This window comes from Tauraco erythrolophus, chromosome 28, assembly GCF_009769465.1.
Source record: "Tauraco erythrolophus isolate bTauEry1 chromosome 28, bTauEry1.pri, whole genome shotgun sequence".
Lineage (NCBI taxonomy): Eukaryota > Metazoa > Chordata > Aves > Musophagiformes > Musophagidae > Tauraco > Tauraco erythrolophus.
The window spans coordinates 904,634-920,402 of record NC_141492.1 but is presented as its reverse complement, the minus strand read 5'-3'; the positions used below and the strand labels follow the sequence as shown (position 1 = coordinate 920,402).

The 15,769-nt window shown below is 50.3% G+C and overlaps 2 protein-coding genes across 2 annotated transcripts; both read right to left on the bottom strand.

The window, feature by feature from the left end:
- Positions 1-314: 314 nt before the first annotated feature.
- On the bottom strand, positions 315-4,317 carry LOC104371008 (tyrosine-protein kinase ZAP-70). The gene is made up of 7 exons (XM_086627707.1): positions 4,269-4,317; positions 3,525-3,705; positions 2,670-2,876; positions 2,202-2,394; positions 1,446-1,586; positions 809-921; positions 315-438 (listed from the first exon to the last, which is right to left on the bottom strand). Exons 2-7 carry the CDS (start codon positions 3,677-3,679, stop codon positions 315-317), a joined length of 933 nt encoding a protein of 310 aa, XP_086483833.1. The 5' UTR covers positions 3,680-3,705; positions 4,269-4,317.
- Positions 4,318-5,212: 895 nt separating this feature from the next.
- LOC147526702 (tyrosine-protein kinase ZAP-70-like) lies at positions 5,213-11,367 on the bottom strand. Its single transcript, XM_086627494.1, has 5 exons — positions 11,080-11,367; positions 8,747-8,907; positions 7,954-8,092; positions 6,296-6,374; positions 5,213-5,238 (listed from the first exon to the last, which is right to left on the bottom strand). The coding sequence occupies exons 1-5, from the start codon at positions 11,365-11,367 to the stop codon at positions 5,213-5,215; spliced, it is 693 nt and encodes a 230-aa protein (XP_086483620.1).
- Between the last annotated feature and the right edge of the window lie 4,402 nt (positions 11,368-15,769).

Genomic DNA, 15,769 nt, shown 5'->3' with positions numbered 1-15,769 from the left:
AACACAGTTCATCCTTAGTGAGCCTGGTAGTCGTTAAGCTCTGAGGTCCTGGGATAGTTTTGGAAGTGGGTAAGAAAGAACTATAATACTGTCTGTACTGTCCTGCGCTGAGTCAGGCTGCAGATGTAAACCATGGAGACACGAGGCACAGCTGAGTGCTCTTATCTGCTGTGGCAGCATCGTCTCCCAGGTTCTTAGTTCTGGAACTACTTGAGAAATAAAACTGCCATGTAAGAGATTAAAGCAAAAATTCACAAATTGCTGTTCCAGGTCCCATGCAGGGAGGGGATGTGTTCAGGAGCCATGAGGGAAACTCAAGGAAGAGTTGCTTTTGACTTGTCCTCTGTCTCTGGCCCGTTTTCTGTCTTGGTAGCAATACTGTAGTAGTAGGAACGGATTATGTTTTCCACAGCAATAAATCCTGGACGTTCTTCCCATCTGCAAGGGCAGAAAGGAACAAATAGAATCAACAGGAGAGACAAAAGTGGACTGATGCAAAGAGAATATAACGAGCACAGAAGAACCTGGGGAGGAAGAGCAGGCTGGTTGTGCCAGGGCTTAGGAGGGCAGCTGAGACTTTTCTGGGATGGAGAGGGGCAAAGGCACAGAGGCTCTGACATCTTCCAGGGTTGGTGCAGGCAAATGGAGGGGTATGATAATAAAGAAATAAGTGCATCTTTCATCATAGACTGTGGAATGTGACCAAAGCAGGAGACACCATTTGCTTTCTGTTGCCACCATCCAGACAGAATGTGCTGTTCTGAGGGACCTGCCACCCAGCAAAGAGTTGAGCTAGGGAAAGCCTTACCTGTAGGTCCAGCATTGCTGCATGAGTGCGTACATGTCTGCCGGGCAGTCCGTGGGGCAGTCCATGCGCTTCCCTTGCTCTATGAAGCTGATGACCTCTGGCCCTTTCATTTTCTAGGATAGGACCAAGTGGGAAAAATGCTTTAATGTTTTTGGAGCTGGCAACAGGATTAGAAGAGACAGATTAGAGCTTGGCCTGGGGTAGCACTTTGGATCCGTGCACCACACACCATGTACTGTTTTCAACCCCAGCACCCAGTAGTGGTGTCTCACGTTGTGGTCAGCCCAGCCTGCAGACCCCATCCCAAGTCCGAGCAAAGCAGTGCCTGAGCAACAGATTTTTCAGCTCTGCAAGTAAGCAGAAGGATCAAAGAGAAGATCTGCTTTGATTCAAACCCAAACTAGTTTTGGCTTGTGTTTCTTCTCCCTTAAACGAACACAAAGCTGCAGGAACCAGTCAAACTAATTGGTGCCTTTCGTGACACGGAAGCGATCCTGCCTCCTTTCCCCTCTGTTCAACAGTGGGAAGAGCACCCACTCAAGGAAATAGAAATTGCAGTTTCAGTGGGTGTCAGCCTGTTGCAGAGCAGGACACCAGACTGCAGCGTCCATCTGTGACGGACTCAGCTCTGCCTCACCTTGTATGGTTTCTGCCCATAGCTGAAGGCCTCCCACATGGTCACACCATAGCTCCATACATCGCTCTTGCTGGAGAACTTGTGATAGTTGATGCACTCCGGGGCATACCATTTCAAGGGCCACTTTCCTGCTGTCCTGGCCTGTAGCAAAGCAAAGAAGAACATTTCCACCCTCAGGCTCCACAGACTGCTCTGAGCTGAACAGGAATTCTGCTTTGCAAAATGTTTGTGTCAAATGCAATTCCATGGTGCTGAAAAAATCCCCTTGTCCTGGGCTGGGACCTCAAGACCCCAAGCCCTGAGTCCTAAGCCCTGAGCCCCAAACCCCAGCTCAGTCCCTGTTGTCTTGCTAGCCCTGCTCAGCCGTCAGTGGGTGAAGGATGATGTCCAGCAGTGCCACGGTCCCCACGCACCCCAGCCCCAGGGTTCAGTGCAGTTGTGCACTGGTGCACACTGCTGGGAAGATCACCCCTGGCTCAGTCTTCATCACCTTCTCTTCCCTGCTCTTTGTTCTCCTGTCTCCTCTCTCTTGTCATCCCACTGTGCTGCATCCCCCTTGCTGCCTCTGCATCCTTGCCACGTGGAGCTTTGCAAAGCCCCTTTTGATGTCACAGCAGTGAGGCGAGCCAGGGTGTGATGTGATTGTGCAGCAGGACTCCTGGGAAGAGTCCCGGCCCCCTGCCTCTGTGGGTCTCAGCCCCCCAGTTAGGATGGCTCCTGCCAGCTATTTGGATCCTTCGCTGTGCTTACACTTACCTTGTAGTAGCTGTCATCAGCGCCAAGAGCCTTGGAGAGTCCAAAGTCACTGATCTTGGCATAGTGCTGGTTGACCAGCAGGACATTTCTGGCTGCCAGGTCTCTGTGGACAAAGTTTTTTTCCTCCAAGTACTTCATCCCCATAGACACTTGGTGCATGAGCTCCACAATATTGCTGACTGTAATCTCGTCTCTGGGGAAGATGAAAGGACAATGCAGTAACAAAGGACCTGTCAGTACTCTGTACACTATGGTCCCCTCCAAGTTTTCTAGCTGCGAGGGAGAATAAATGTGGACATCTCTGCTCCAGAAGCATCAGCTCATACGTCCAGCTCATACATTACAAGAAAAGACATCTCTTTCTGCTGTTATCACCTTCCCTCCACCTACAAACCCAGGCTTTCCTGGCAGCAGAGTGTTTGATGAGAAGTGCAGAAAATCAGCCAGCCACATTTATTCAGTACTCACTTCCTGGAAGCCAAGAACTTGTTGAGTGGTCCTCCAGAAGCCATCTCCATCACGAGCATCAGGGACTCTGCCTCGCAGACCCCAATCATGCGGACAATGTAGGGATTGTCCAGCTGATGCATGATCTGGGCTTCCTTCATCATTTCATCCTTCACTGTTTTCTCATTGTTGCTCTTCAGCACCTTTATGGCCACGTCGATCTGCTTCCTGCACGAGGTGCAAGAGGAACACACATGGGATGAATTAAACAGCAGCTGGACTGATGTATCACAGCCAGGAATGCAAACCACCTCTCATGTGATACTGTTTGATCTCTCAACAGCAATGTCAGTAGCCTGTTCTGGTGGAGCCCTGCACAATACTGTTATCCCGGGCCTGCTAGAAGGCCAAAGAGAAAAGGGTCACCTCACCCTTATAAGTATAGGCCAATATTTGCCATCTGTAGATCTGAAGGCACATCACCACACACATCATCATGGCTATTTTTCAAGGGGGAAACTCAGGCACAACGTGGGAAAAAGCCATCTTTGTGGGCTCGTGGACAACTAGTAACAGAGTCACAGATAGCACACCTCTTCAGTTTCATTCCTTTGCCCTGCCATGGACCAAGATGACCTCAGAAGTGGCAGTCTCATGCCCAGGAATATGCAGTGCAGATCACACTCTCAGGGCAGCAAGCCTGTCACTGAAAGCCTGTGGAAAGCCATCACTGACCTTCCAGAGTATCTCTTATACGTCCACCCCGTTATCACTTTAGGGGCCATGTAGCTAGAAACAGAATAGCTGGGGACACCTCTGAGCTCAGCCTGGAGCACTCTCTTCCCATTCCTTGGCATCCTTCAGGGCAGCACTCACTTTCTCATTTTGTAGACTCCTTTCTTGACACAGCCAAAGTTTCCTGCCCCCAGTTCCACTTCGTCAATCATCAGGTGGTCCCTCTTCAGGAAAAGCTTCTTATCCTTCAGTTCTTCGGGGTCACTGTATGGGCTCTCGTAGACACTGGTGTCCATGGGTAGCAGGCGTGACTTCCCTGCACCTGCCCAAGAGATACAGTTCTTCATAGCTGTAAACAACGTACTCTTCCCCTTCCCTCTCTCCTTCACTAGTTGGGAAGGTTTTCTCTAGTCTCTTGGTCAATTCTCCTTCAAGCTCCAGCACTCAAACCTCCCTTCTGGGCATCTCCCTTCCTGCCACAACCCATGGCCTCTCCTACATACAGCTGCTGAAGGAGCCAGGATGGGGAAAGTTGTTTGAGCATTCCCACTCCACACTTCTGACCCTGCAGGACCTGGGCACGTGCATGACTTCACCCCACTGAAATGTAACTGAATATTTAGTAGGCAAGATGGGGAATGGGCCAGGGCTTGATTTACTGGGTGTGATGGGGAGCGGGACAGGGCTTGATTTGCCAGGTACTGAGTGTGGGCAGTTTTGCCCTGAAATGAGTGGGATGCTCCTGGGTGCCTTTGGAAGAAAGGAACCTTCTAGCTCTTTGACCAGAAGATGATACAGATGTGTCAGGTAACCCTCATGGTTCCTGGGGCATCCCCAGGTGCCCTCTCCTCCTAACAGGAGGACAGGGCTTTCAGAGATGCTCACCTACAGGCTCTGGTGTGTATCCATCTGCATTGAGAGGCCCAAGGTGTTTCTGGAAAAGAAATGGGGATGAAGAGGATAATGCAGACAGGGGAAAGTGCTTTAGTCTGAAATGGGAGAGGAGAGGGACAGGGAGACTACAGCCCACAGACCCCCAACTGGTGACTTCCTCTAAAAGGCACCGAGGTGGGCACACGAGATTGGAGTAGTATCAAGCCAGTTTTTCCCTTCCAGTCCCAGCTGGCAGGTACCCTCACTGCAGCTGCACAACAGAGATCAGACGCTGGAGGGATGCACTGCCACGGAGCCTGGATCCATCATTCCCTTCAGTAACCCAGCCTGTGGGCTGTGCAGGGTGAGGTGGTGGGGGCTCTGTGTTTACTCAAGCAGTGAGGGGCACGCACGCAAGGATGCATTTTTCTCTCTGCCCCCTCTGCTTTCCCCATCTCAAAGTGACAAGTCTCCTGCAGCAGCAGGGGTCCTGCCAGCCAAGTCTCTGCATCTTGTCTGGAGCCAAGGGAAGCCTGGAGGCAGCTCAGCTCGCAGCTAGCACACCTGCCTGCCTGAAGAGTGGCCCCCACGAGCACACACGGACATTGTAAACAGCCCCTGTCCCACAAGCAGACAGCAACGAAGCAATATGGTACATGTTTGTCCAGCACAGCTTTGAATGCCAGTGGTGCTCGCAGCAGAGTTGCTGCAACATGAGAGCCCACCACAGATTGTGAAAGCTCTCTGAGAAGATGGGTGGATGCTCAGGCCTTTATTTAGCCTCTGCTAGGCTCTGGGATGGGCTGCTCCTACAGCCCAAACTAGCTGGTTTCAACACTGCTCGGCACTCGGAGCAGTGACTGAGTGCAGACATACCCCGAGGCCAGGGACGCAGAGGGAGCACAAAGACCTGGCCGGTGGCCAGCGGCCAGCAGCAAGGCTGAGTGTTCCCAGAATCAGACCACGTCTTCCTCGCTCCTGCCTGGCAAAGAGGGGAGGGGGCAGAGGGCTCCCCAAGGACAGGCTTGCATGTTGCAAGGAACACAGTATGAATGGAAACCATTTTCAGCTCCGATGGTAGCTGTGCCCAGCTATTCCTCGTCCCCATCCAAGCTGGAAAGGGGACAACTTTGCAACTGGGCTTAATATATTCCATTTGAATTATTGCCTTTTAGAGAAGAGCAGAGTTTGATCAGCAAGCTTGAAAGGCAGTAACATTAAACTACTGAGGTACCAATAAACAGATCCTCCCCAAAACTTACGCTCATGGAGGGGTGGGTTGGTGGAACAGGTGCTGCAGATGCTGTGAATCAGGAGAGAGAAGTTGTTATTAAAAGCCTGCCTATGTTCCAAGCAGGATCAGACCATCATCAGTCCTTGAACAATTGTGTGGACACCTGGGTCTGATCCCCTCCCCTACAAAGGCCAGTTTCCACAGCTTTAGCCAAAAAAGGTGTGGAAATGAGCCTGGATGTGGGCGTTATTTCCAGAGCTGCCCTCAGGGGAGGTGCAGGCCCACTGGAGGGCCCTACAGTCTCCATCAGTCCCAGGGGCTGGCTGACCTGTACCCCAGAGGCCCCTGCCAGGAGAGTGGGGGTCCCACGGACAGGCTCTGAAGTGACGTTTGTAATACTCAGGCCAGTACAAAGTGATCCATGGTTTTCAGTGCTCAGCTCAAGAGACCCACCAGGAACCAGACTTGCAGGACATGTTGTTTCCTGCTGTCTAAAAAGCAGGTTGTTTTCAGAAAGCATATGTTTGGCATCAGAAGTCCCTAATCCATTTGGAGCACCGATTCCTCCACCCGCTCCTGTCTTTGTGCCACCCTAGTCCTGGCCTGGAGAGTGGTCAGTTTCAGCAGACAACATGATGTGAGACTTGTCCAGTTTGCCAGAGGAGCAGAGACCTCACCGTTCCCTCACCGCCAGAGTCTGAGCAAGGTTGGACATGGTAAAAGAAACTTGACTTAATGCTGCTTAAATGGGCCCCACTTGGTTGTAAACCGAGGCCAGGGATGGCACTGAGAGACATCAGCTCACCTGGCATGTTGGGATTGGGACAGGCTTCCCTTAGGTAGAAAATCAGCCCGTCTGGTTTGAGTTTCAGGTACTCCACCAACTGGGAAAGGAATGAGAGAAAAAAGAGACTATTGCAAAGAAAAAATAACCTCTTTTTTTTCAGCTTGCAGGCAACTTGTGTGGCTTATGGCAATGATTTCTCTCAGATTTATGGCAGACAGGGACTAGAATATTTCTTTCTCTTCTCTCCTATCTGTGCACTCAGGGATCTCCTAGAGCAAGTGCGTGCATACCTGGATATCTGCCAGAGCTGGAAAGAACTTGGGAAATTAGATAAGGACCACAGAAAGACAAAAGGAAAATCACCAGTAGGAGAGCTGGGTAAGGCATTTGCAGGGTAATGTTATTGTTGTCCCAGCCATAAAGGTTTCTAAGTCGTGTCGTGTTTGATAAAGCCTGAGAGAAACCTTTTGCTTTCCCAGATGAGCCCCAGGGTTAGTTCTGTGGATCCTGGGCAGATTTTCACTGCAGCAGTCACTGGTTCATGTACAGTGGGGACTTGACTCTGGCTGGAGACAACCAGACCAGCCCCTGACCACCATACCGCAGGGGAGACGAGGCTTTCTTTTCCCCTCCTGTCTGGCTCAGATTTCATCTGCCAATTGGGAGCCTGGCATGGTTCTGTTTCCGTAAAAATGCCCCAAAGTCTTTGTTTTCAATGAAATTCAGAGTGAAAACAGTCCTGGGAATTGAAAAAATTCAGCAAAACAGAATTACTGTCCCACGGATACCCCTGCCTAGGAGGAAGCGCTGCTATCTGTTCCCTGGAGCAGGCCCGAGGTACGTGCCATGGGGTAGAGCAGGGCTCTGGGGAGGGGCATGCGACTCCCCAGCAGTGCCAAGAGCTGCTGGGCCATGTGTCACATTCTCTAAGAACCTTTCCTCACCCTCGTGAGAACTGCTGGGGCATTACAGCCGTCTCCACTTCCCAAAGCCCCTGACTCAGGGGTGATAGGATGTGTCTCCTGGCACTCAGATCTTCTGTCATGCGAAGATTTTGGCAGCTGGCTCAAGACTTCTGGCCTCCCCTACTCTTTTCACAGAAGTCGGCCACTTGGAAAATAAAGAGGCAATCTGCACGCAACAGTCTGACCAGTCCAGGAGCAGTGTGTGGGATGCACACGAGGGACAGCCTGGGATGAGCAATCTCATCGCGGCTTGCTGCAGGCAGAGGTCCCAGGTGCACACTCTGGCTGAAGGTGTGATGTTTGCTGGTGAGGTGCAAGTGTAATTAATATAACCATCTCAAGTATCCTGGCTTAAAGCTAGAAATTAAAAGCACTAATCCTCTTGTTTCCTTGGAGTGGCACCGCACTGGTGTAAGGCATGAAGGCAGTGGTAAAGCCAGCACTATTCCAGAGCTGCTGTGATATCCTAGACTTAGATCTACTTAGCTAGGTATGCACAGAAATGAGTGCAATGAGGCAAGCTCATTGCCAGCCCAGACCCAGGGAACGTAAGGGTTTTCTGGAAGGGGCTACAACCACCCACGGACAGTCTTAAAGCCTTTAAAGCTCCACATGGCCTTTCCTGTCCATCAAGGCTTGGGCAGCTATAACAAGGGAAAAATGCCTTTGCTTTATTAGGACACCAGTGGTCAGCATCCCACAGTATGTTACCTGCCAGAGTGTGTCGAACTTGGTCCCCTCGGGGATGGAGTACTTGCCAGACTTGTCCTGGTCTATCCGATAGTGATACACTGTCTTGCCATAGACGAGAGAGAGGGCATAGGCACCGCTCTCCTTCCTTTCTCTCAGCCTGGTAGGAAGGAGAACTATTAAAAACAATTCTAAGTTTTGCCCTGCAAATTATCATGGCTGCAGTTGTTGTAGGTCACTGGGTGGACATTTGGTAAGATGTCCCTGCACCCTACTGTTGGAATTGCTACCTTCCTGGCACCCCTCTGTGGAGGCTGAGGAAGAACCCTTCATCTTCAGTCTCTTGCCCCTCTCCTCCACCCTCTCCAGCTAATTCTTTCTTTCCCTAACTCATTCAGTAGATAATTAAATGAAGAGCTGTCTCACTCCAGCTGAGATGCAGAGCAAATGCTTTCTTCTGTGTTTTATTGACCATCCATTGTCTACGTGCCTGTGTTAAATGTCTTCACCCACTGAACCCTATATCTCATGTCATCCGGTGCATTAACAAGCATACTGCATAGAGATATCTAAACATGAGAAACAAATAAAGCTCAAGATTGGCTCTTCATGGAGGCCAGACACTGTCTGAACAATGATAAGTTTGAGGTGTCAGACCTTGTCTTTGAAAGATCTGTAGCCACAATCTGACCGTATGCAACTAAACCTCCTCTCCAGAACTGTCACGTGAAACAAATAACTGTAGGCTAGCAGAGGTGGGGAAATGCTAAAAAGTACAGGGATCACAGCGTCTGCCAGGGTCTTGCATACTTACAGGAATTTCCCATCAGGTTGTGCCCCAGAGTAGAGCCTCCGTTCAGCTTCATCCCGGGCGATGCTGCCATGGTACCAGGGCATCCTCTCATGGGCTGTGGTGGCGATGAGCTTCTCCACCTGCGGAGCCTGGCTTATGATGGCCTGTTCGAGTGCGTCACCCTGGAAGAGAGTGAGAAATGAGATCTCCTGCCACTCTGTTGCACTGTTGCCAACCGTACCCTGGGCTGCATCCAAAGCAGTGTGGGCAGCAGGTCGAGGGAGGGGATTCTGCCCCTCTGCTCTGCTCTCCTGAGACTCCCCTGCAGTGCCGCGTTCAACTCTGGGGTCCCCAACACAAGAAGGACATGGAGCTGCTGGAGCAGGTGCAGAGGAGGCCACGGAGATGATGCGAGGGCTGGAGCACCTCTGCTATGGAGACAGGCTGAGAGAGTTGGGGCTGTTCAGTCTGGAGAAGAGAAGGCTCCAGCGTGATCTTATAGCAGCCTCCCAGAACTTAAAGGGGGCCTACAAGAAAGCTGGAGAGGGGCTTTGGACAAGGACATGTAGTGATAGGACAAGGGGCAATGGCTTTAAACTGAAAGAGGGAGATTTAAATCAGATATAAGGAAGAAATTCTTCCCTCTGAGGGTGGTGAGGCACTGGACCAGGTTGCCCAGAGCAGCTGTGGCTGCCCCATCCCTGGAAGTGTTCAAGGTCAGGTTGGATGAAGCTTTGAGCAACCTGGTGTAGTGGAAGGTGTCCCTGCCCATGGCAGGGGGGCTGGAACTGGATGATCTTTGAGGTCCCTTCCAACACAAACCATTCTATGATTCTATGATTCTGTGATTCAGCACAGTTTATTTTACACCTTTTTGGGCAGATGACACAGGAAACTTGAAAGGTCTCATAGTTGTGGCCTTAATCATGCCTGTAGCCTGTGGCCTTAATCATGCCTGTAGCAATAGCAGGTTGAATTCTGTTCTGCTGCAGAGCAGAGTTCCTTGCTTATCTAAATTGGTCCCATCCATCGAATCCCCTGAAGTCCATTGACTTGCTGGTGACAGAAGACAGAAGTCATCTATTCCTATGGAGAATCTTGAAGTCAGGCTTGCAGAGTGTCTTTCAGCCTCACATTCCTGGGAGAGCAGGACATCTTTCTGGTGCCTCTGCCTTCCTGGGGCTCACTGTCCCCAGACAGTACAACTTATCAAGAGCAGTGCAGTTTGGAAATCATGTGGGAGCCCCTAAATTAATTTTACTGGCCAGATACATTTTATAAACGGCTGTAGTTTTTTGTTTGCCAGTAGGCGGCAATGTCCTTTGTGTTATCTACCAGTGTCCACAGATCAGCTTCAAGGAGAAACCCTATGGGTAAGTCATTCTGTCAAGCACCTTCTGTCTAAAATAGGCAAAATTTAGAGATCTCTTGTAGAAAGGCTTCATAAAGTGAGTGCCTGAGCCATCTTTCTGCGAGGACTTGGAAGTGTCTGAGTAGCCACTCTCGAGGTGACAGCAGGCAAAGGGAAATTGTGTGTGAAGCAGTGTGACCATTTACAGACTTTTGCCTTATAGATATATTATATATTTTCCAGTCTGCAATAAAATGCAGGAACCTCTCTGTAGCTATGTTTAAATGTAAATAACAGACAGACCTGATCCAGTCCCCAGTACCACAGCCTTATGGCATCCAATTATTATTACCCAGCTGGCTTGAATTGAATTGAATGTAATTAACTAATTAACTAAGGTTGAGACCCTGCCTACCAAAGGTGGGCCATTTCCTCCTGGCTGTGGAAGATGCAATGACATCCTTGGAGCTGCAGCCCAGGCTGGTGAGCAACACAGCCTCATAGGCAAAACGTCCACTGACTTCAAAGAGTGACAAAAGCCTGAGCAAGAATTTAAATCTGGTTTTTACCAGATTTTATTAAACTATCACTATTACATCTTCAACACAGTGTTACGGAGGCACAGGCACCTCCCATGGAGAGTGATGATCTAACTGCAGCGAGCATCCCATGTGCTGCAGAGGAGCAAATGGCACATGGGGAAATGGTTGCAAAATGGGGAGTGAGCTCCAACGCCCTGCAGAGCAGACGCAACACCAGTTGTTCAGAGAAAGAATCTGAGGGCTTGGGAAGATGTTTAGCCCTGTTTCTGAAGAAGAAACTGGAAAAGAGAGAGATTTAAGACTGCTCTTAGTGCCAGCAGCCTCTGAGGAGAAGGACCTTGGTTTCCCATGCTGTAAGAGGGGGACAGCAGCGACAGAGGAGCTCAGGGCAGCAAGTGGCAGCAAGCCCCCGGGGAGCACTCCTTGCACGGTCCCACACCACCTTTGGCAACGGCCAGTACCTCTAGTTTCCACGTCTGCCGGACATATTCGCGCACCATATTGTCCCTCATGCTGTCGAAGACACCGGGCTGGGGTTCCACGCCGCTGGGGCGGTTGCAGGGCTTGCGGAGGGTGCAGCAGAGCCCGTCGGCATCCTTAGAGTAAAACTCACAGAGCTCCTCCGGCCCGCAGTGCGCTTTGCCCCCAGCGATGGCGTAGGTACCGTTCATCTGGCGCTCGATGGCGTAATGGTAAAACTGCAGGTTGCAGACCATGGAGAGGACGTATCCCCCAGACTGCGCAGGCATTGCCGCAGCAGGAACAGGCCATCCGACATCCCCGCCAGCTTGAGGTACTCCTCCGCTTCCGACCTGGCAATGCTGCCGTAGTAGAAGGGCAGGTGAGAGGCAGCATCTGGCATCTCTGCGTGCTGACCGGGGCTGCCTGGGTTGGCTCACACGCTGCTGGTGCTCGATCTGGAAGAGAGAAGCAAAATTCTTCACTGACATGTAATTTTTTAAAAAGGTTTAATTGGAGTTCAGGCTTGTCTGCCTAGAGGTTCTTCAGGCCTCAGCTGACTATCTGTAGGGCCATTTCAAACATGGCATGGAGAGTAGCAGTGGGTGCATTCATATCTCTGGCCAGAGATTCTCACGGTTATTCCTCTATCCCACCCTGAATGGAGCTAGAAAACGTAAATAAAAATCCATCTGATCTTGATTTAAAGATTTCGAGCAATAGAGAACGCACTGAATCCTACAGTGAATTGTTCCAATGGTTAATTACCTTCACTATTAAAAATGTTTCTTACATCCATCCCAAAGTTTTTAGCTTTGACTTCCTACCATTTTCTCTCCAGCCCTGTTCACAATAAAAGGAAATTCTTTTTCCTCTCTGAATAAATTAGTTTTACCATGAGAGTCTGTAGGGCCAAAATCTTAAATGGAACAAGATTAAAACATGAGATGGACTTTACATACCTAAAAAATATTTAGATACACAATTGCACCGAACACAGCAAAAGGAGATAAAGCGCTCTGGGCAGATGTTAACCATCACTTGACAGGAACAAGAAGAAATCTTCCTCTGATTGTGTCTTGAAAAATTTTATGGATTTTTCCCCACAATACCTGACTCTGTCTGGTTTCCGACTTTGGCCAATACTCTGATCCCATTTGGCAGTTCCTATTTCTGCACCATGCACGTGCTCCAGAGAAAGCTGGAGCTCACATGTGGCCAGCCATCACCGCATCCCGCTGTCTCTGTTGAGCTGCAACGTGCAAGCGTTACTGGAGCCCTCTCTTCAGAAAATAGCCTAAATCCAGAAATTAACCTACCGCCGTGCTGCTGCAGCACCAGCTCACAGTGGGAATCCAGCAAGAAATGGCACTTTGTTGACTGAGTCACTGCAGAGCCCCCTCTGCCAAAAGCTATGTCTGATATCAAATCATCTCAAATCCCACCCACAAACAGACGCCAATTTCCGGTGATTAATGGAAACATTTTCATATTCAAAGGGTCTCATTTGTTCCCTGGAGCCTGATCTTTGGTTTTGCCATTGCGCAGATGCTGACCCAAAAAACAGCAGAGTGTTTGCCTCCGTCCGCATTTCTGTCACTCGTGCTCAGAGTACAGAAAACACTGGTTCTTTGGCCAGCGCCCTGGGTATTTGACCTGATTCTTCCCAATGTAACTCTCATTTCTGAACGTGATGGGAGAAGTTGCTGCCTGATGAGTTGGGCCCACCATGCTATTCCAGATGTGGTCTCTGCTCTCAGGCAGTGGCTGGTGCTGTGCCTGGGCTGATGGTCAGCCCTGTTCCATCTCACCCAGCCTGTCACAGCCCACTCAACAGCATAGCGAAAGGGCTGTGTCCTGCCAGCCTGTGGGACTGCTGGAGCTGGGAAGGGATTGGCCGGATATGTGCTTTGTGTGGGCAGGAACAGGATAGGGGTCAGGAGGAAACTGCTCAGGAGAAACCGTTCTGCTGTTTGCACCTAGCTCTGCTCAGCCTACAACAACAAAGACCCCCAAGGAGCTGGATTTATGGCAACCAGACTCGTCTCTACCTATTTATTTGTTGTCTTCATTAAGCCCAGAAATGGCCCTGATGAGAACAGGAAGGGAGAGCAGGCTCTGCTGAGGAGGCGTTCTAGCCGAGGCAGGAAACCACAACAGGAAGCCGCCAGTGGCGTTCGCAGCTCGAGTGCGGGACTAGCATAAACCGTACCAGGCACAGCACAAAGAAGCCTGAATTGTGAAGCCCCTTTCATCAAATTCATCAAATGAAGTAAAGCGGCATCTTGGCAGACCTGCCAGTCTGGGAATCAGAAGGCAAATGAAAACACCCCGTAGCTCATACCCTAATGGGAGTCAGAGCTTGGAATCAAAGCAAACGTCCTAATCCTTTGATGCCTCCAAGTGTCAAAGCAGCCCAGACACTGGACAGACACATCACCCAGGTTCAGCTCCTGAGGCGAGACAACATCCGGGTCATCCTCGGCCTCAGCCTGGTCCCAGAGCAGGGCAGGTCCCAGGAAGGTGGGTTGAAGGATGTGAGGAGTGAGGATTGTAGCTCTTGGTTTTGATTGCAGAGTCAGGCTCATGAGTCATGTTCACAAGTCAAGGAACAGGAAGCACTGAGTGGGCAGTGGAAGTTCGATGGCCTTTTTCATGTGCTACTAATTTCCACTAGCTACCTGGGATAAACAATGATTAGGTACGAGGATGCTGCACTCAAACATGCTGATTCCCTTTTCTGGAAAGCCCAGGAGCAGAACATCACAGCAAATGGAACATGTTTGACAATTTTTCAGACAGGTGAAAATGAGATGGCAGAAGCCATTGATCACCACCACGCTCCCACAAAGTTTCCAGCTGCCTACACAGACGGTTCTGTTATAAACAGATTTGTTTTCCTCTCCAAGCCCTGGGCTGCAAGTCCAGAAAGCCTCATGGGAATACGAGAGTGAATCCAGGGGTCAGAAATTGGTTCAGGCTGTGCCATCTATTTCATACAGGCCTTGCTGCCACAAATGAACACTATTGACTGCTCTTGAAAAAACTTCTAAGTTGCCAGTTGTGAGAGAATGTCACCCCTTGAAGCCTGAGAGCAGATTCAAGCAGGATGATTTATAGTTCCTTTAAAGCTCTTGCTTTAAAAAACTTTGTCCTACCATCCTGGCTCTTTCTATTGCCCATATGCCAGCCCCGGGTCTTCTGGGCATAGCTACACTCCTCTTCCAAACTACAGCTCTGTTCCTTACCACTGCCTCTGGGCAGACCTGAGCAACCCTGGTACAACCTCAACAGACCTGCACAAACCTCATACAATGCTGTTTTCCCACGCTGTAAAATTCAGACTAATATGAGAATCTATTCCTGGATTGCTTTTACAAACATAACAAACGAGTGCCTGGAAGAAGCTGTGCAAGCCACCCTCCACCTCTATTAATTTCAAGTAGCAGGACCTGATTTTTCCAGCACCTGCTTAATCTCTGTTCCTTGGTCTGCAGCAACTGAGATGCTGGTTGTTCCTGTTGGCTTCAGGTGTTCCCCCAGGTTCGAAACGGCCCTCAGGGGGAATGGCCAGTAAAACCAGGGCTCCTGTGATAATGGCTATGTTCACGGGTTGGTGTTATGATGTGAAGATGCACTGAAAAAAGCAACACCCACGTAAAAAGTAGTCGGATCTGTGCACTGTGACACACAGGAAAGCCGGGCAGGAAGCTATCGAGATGTCGGTCAATCAGATCTATATATAGCTGGCCACTTGCTTTTACTTAGATCAGACAAGAACTGTCAGGAACTGGTTTGATTTTATAATTTCTCAGAACAGCAGAACCACTTTGTGTGAATTCAGAGCCAGTCCCTGAGAGCAGCGGGGTGCGCTGACAAAACTAGAGGAAGCACTGGCAAACTTTAACATCCTGTTAGGACCGTATTTTCTGTCACTCTCCTGGCAGCAATAATCCCTTCCCACACAGCCCTGTCTGGCTGGGCTATCCCTTTGAGGCGGCTGGGTCAGCCTAGGGTAGAGGAGGGACCTGCCCAGGGGACACCAGGGAGCAGCAGGGAGGGCTGGAGGGTGGAAACAGCGTGATGGGGAACCAGCCTGGAGGGGTATAAAGCATGGGTCGAGGTGGGTTGTGTGCTTTGGAGTTGGTGGTAGCAGCTGCTGCTGAAGTTTGTGTTTGCAATGTGGGGAGGGGTGTTTTTAATAATTCTCTAAAAGGTGTTTAATTGGGGAGGGGAGAGAGGTAGCGGAAGGTAAGATCTGTCACTGTAAATGTGCCTGTAGCATCGCTGAAAGGTGAGGTCAGCCTGTCTGATGGGGGCTGGGGTCTCTGAGCTCCTCTGTGAGTCACTTCTGCTGCCCTCCAGGACTGCGGGTGTCAGTGAGGGGTCTGAGCTGTGGTACAGGCAGCCAGTGGGCTGCTGATGGGCAGGGGGAGCTGCCCAGCCCTAGGGACGTGCCTGCCCTGCAGGCAGGAGCACTGCGTGGCTGAAAGCAGCTGGGTGGGTGTAGGGCATCAAATCCGTCCTGGGCTGCCTCCTTGCCTCCCCCTGATGTGAACTGGCCCCTTTCACCACCTCGTAGGAAGGAAACACATTTCTCCTGGTGCCTCACCTAGACCCATCTGCAGCTAATGCAAGAATAAAAGTGCTTTCTTACAGTGCTGTTTACAGCCTCTTCTTTTCAGGAAATCA

What these genes read in the sequence shown, in the direction of transcription:
- LOC147526702 (XM_086627494.1), bottom strand. Translation starts at nt 11,367, where the DNA reads ATGCCTGCGCAGTCTGGGGGATACGTCCTCTCCATGGTCTGCAACCTG. An exon ending in AGTTCGACACACTCTGGCAG is followed by an intron (nt 6,375 to 7,953) that starts GTAACATACTGT and finishes TTCCTTTCCCAG; the next exon opens with TTGGTGGAGTACCTGAAACT. An exon ending in TCCCAATCCCAACATGCCAG is followed by an intron (nt 5,239 to 6,295) that starts GTGAGCTGATGT and finishes CCTCTTTGCCAG; the next exon opens with GCAGGAGCGAGGAAGACGTG.
- LOC104371008 (XM_086627707.1), bottom strand. Translation starts at nt 3,679, where the DNA reads ATGGACACCAGTGTCTACGAGAGCCCATACAGTGACCCCGAAGAACTG. An exon ending in GGAGTCTACAAAATGAGAAA is followed by an intron (nt 2,877 to 3,524) that starts GTGAGTGCTGCC and finishes CACCTCGTGCAG; the next exon opens with GAAGCAGATCGACGTGGCCA. An exon ending in CTGATGACAGCTACTACAAG is followed by an intron (nt 1,587 to 2,201) that starts GTAAGTGTAAGC and finishes GCTTTGCTACAG; the next exon opens with GCCAGGACAGCAGGAAAGTG.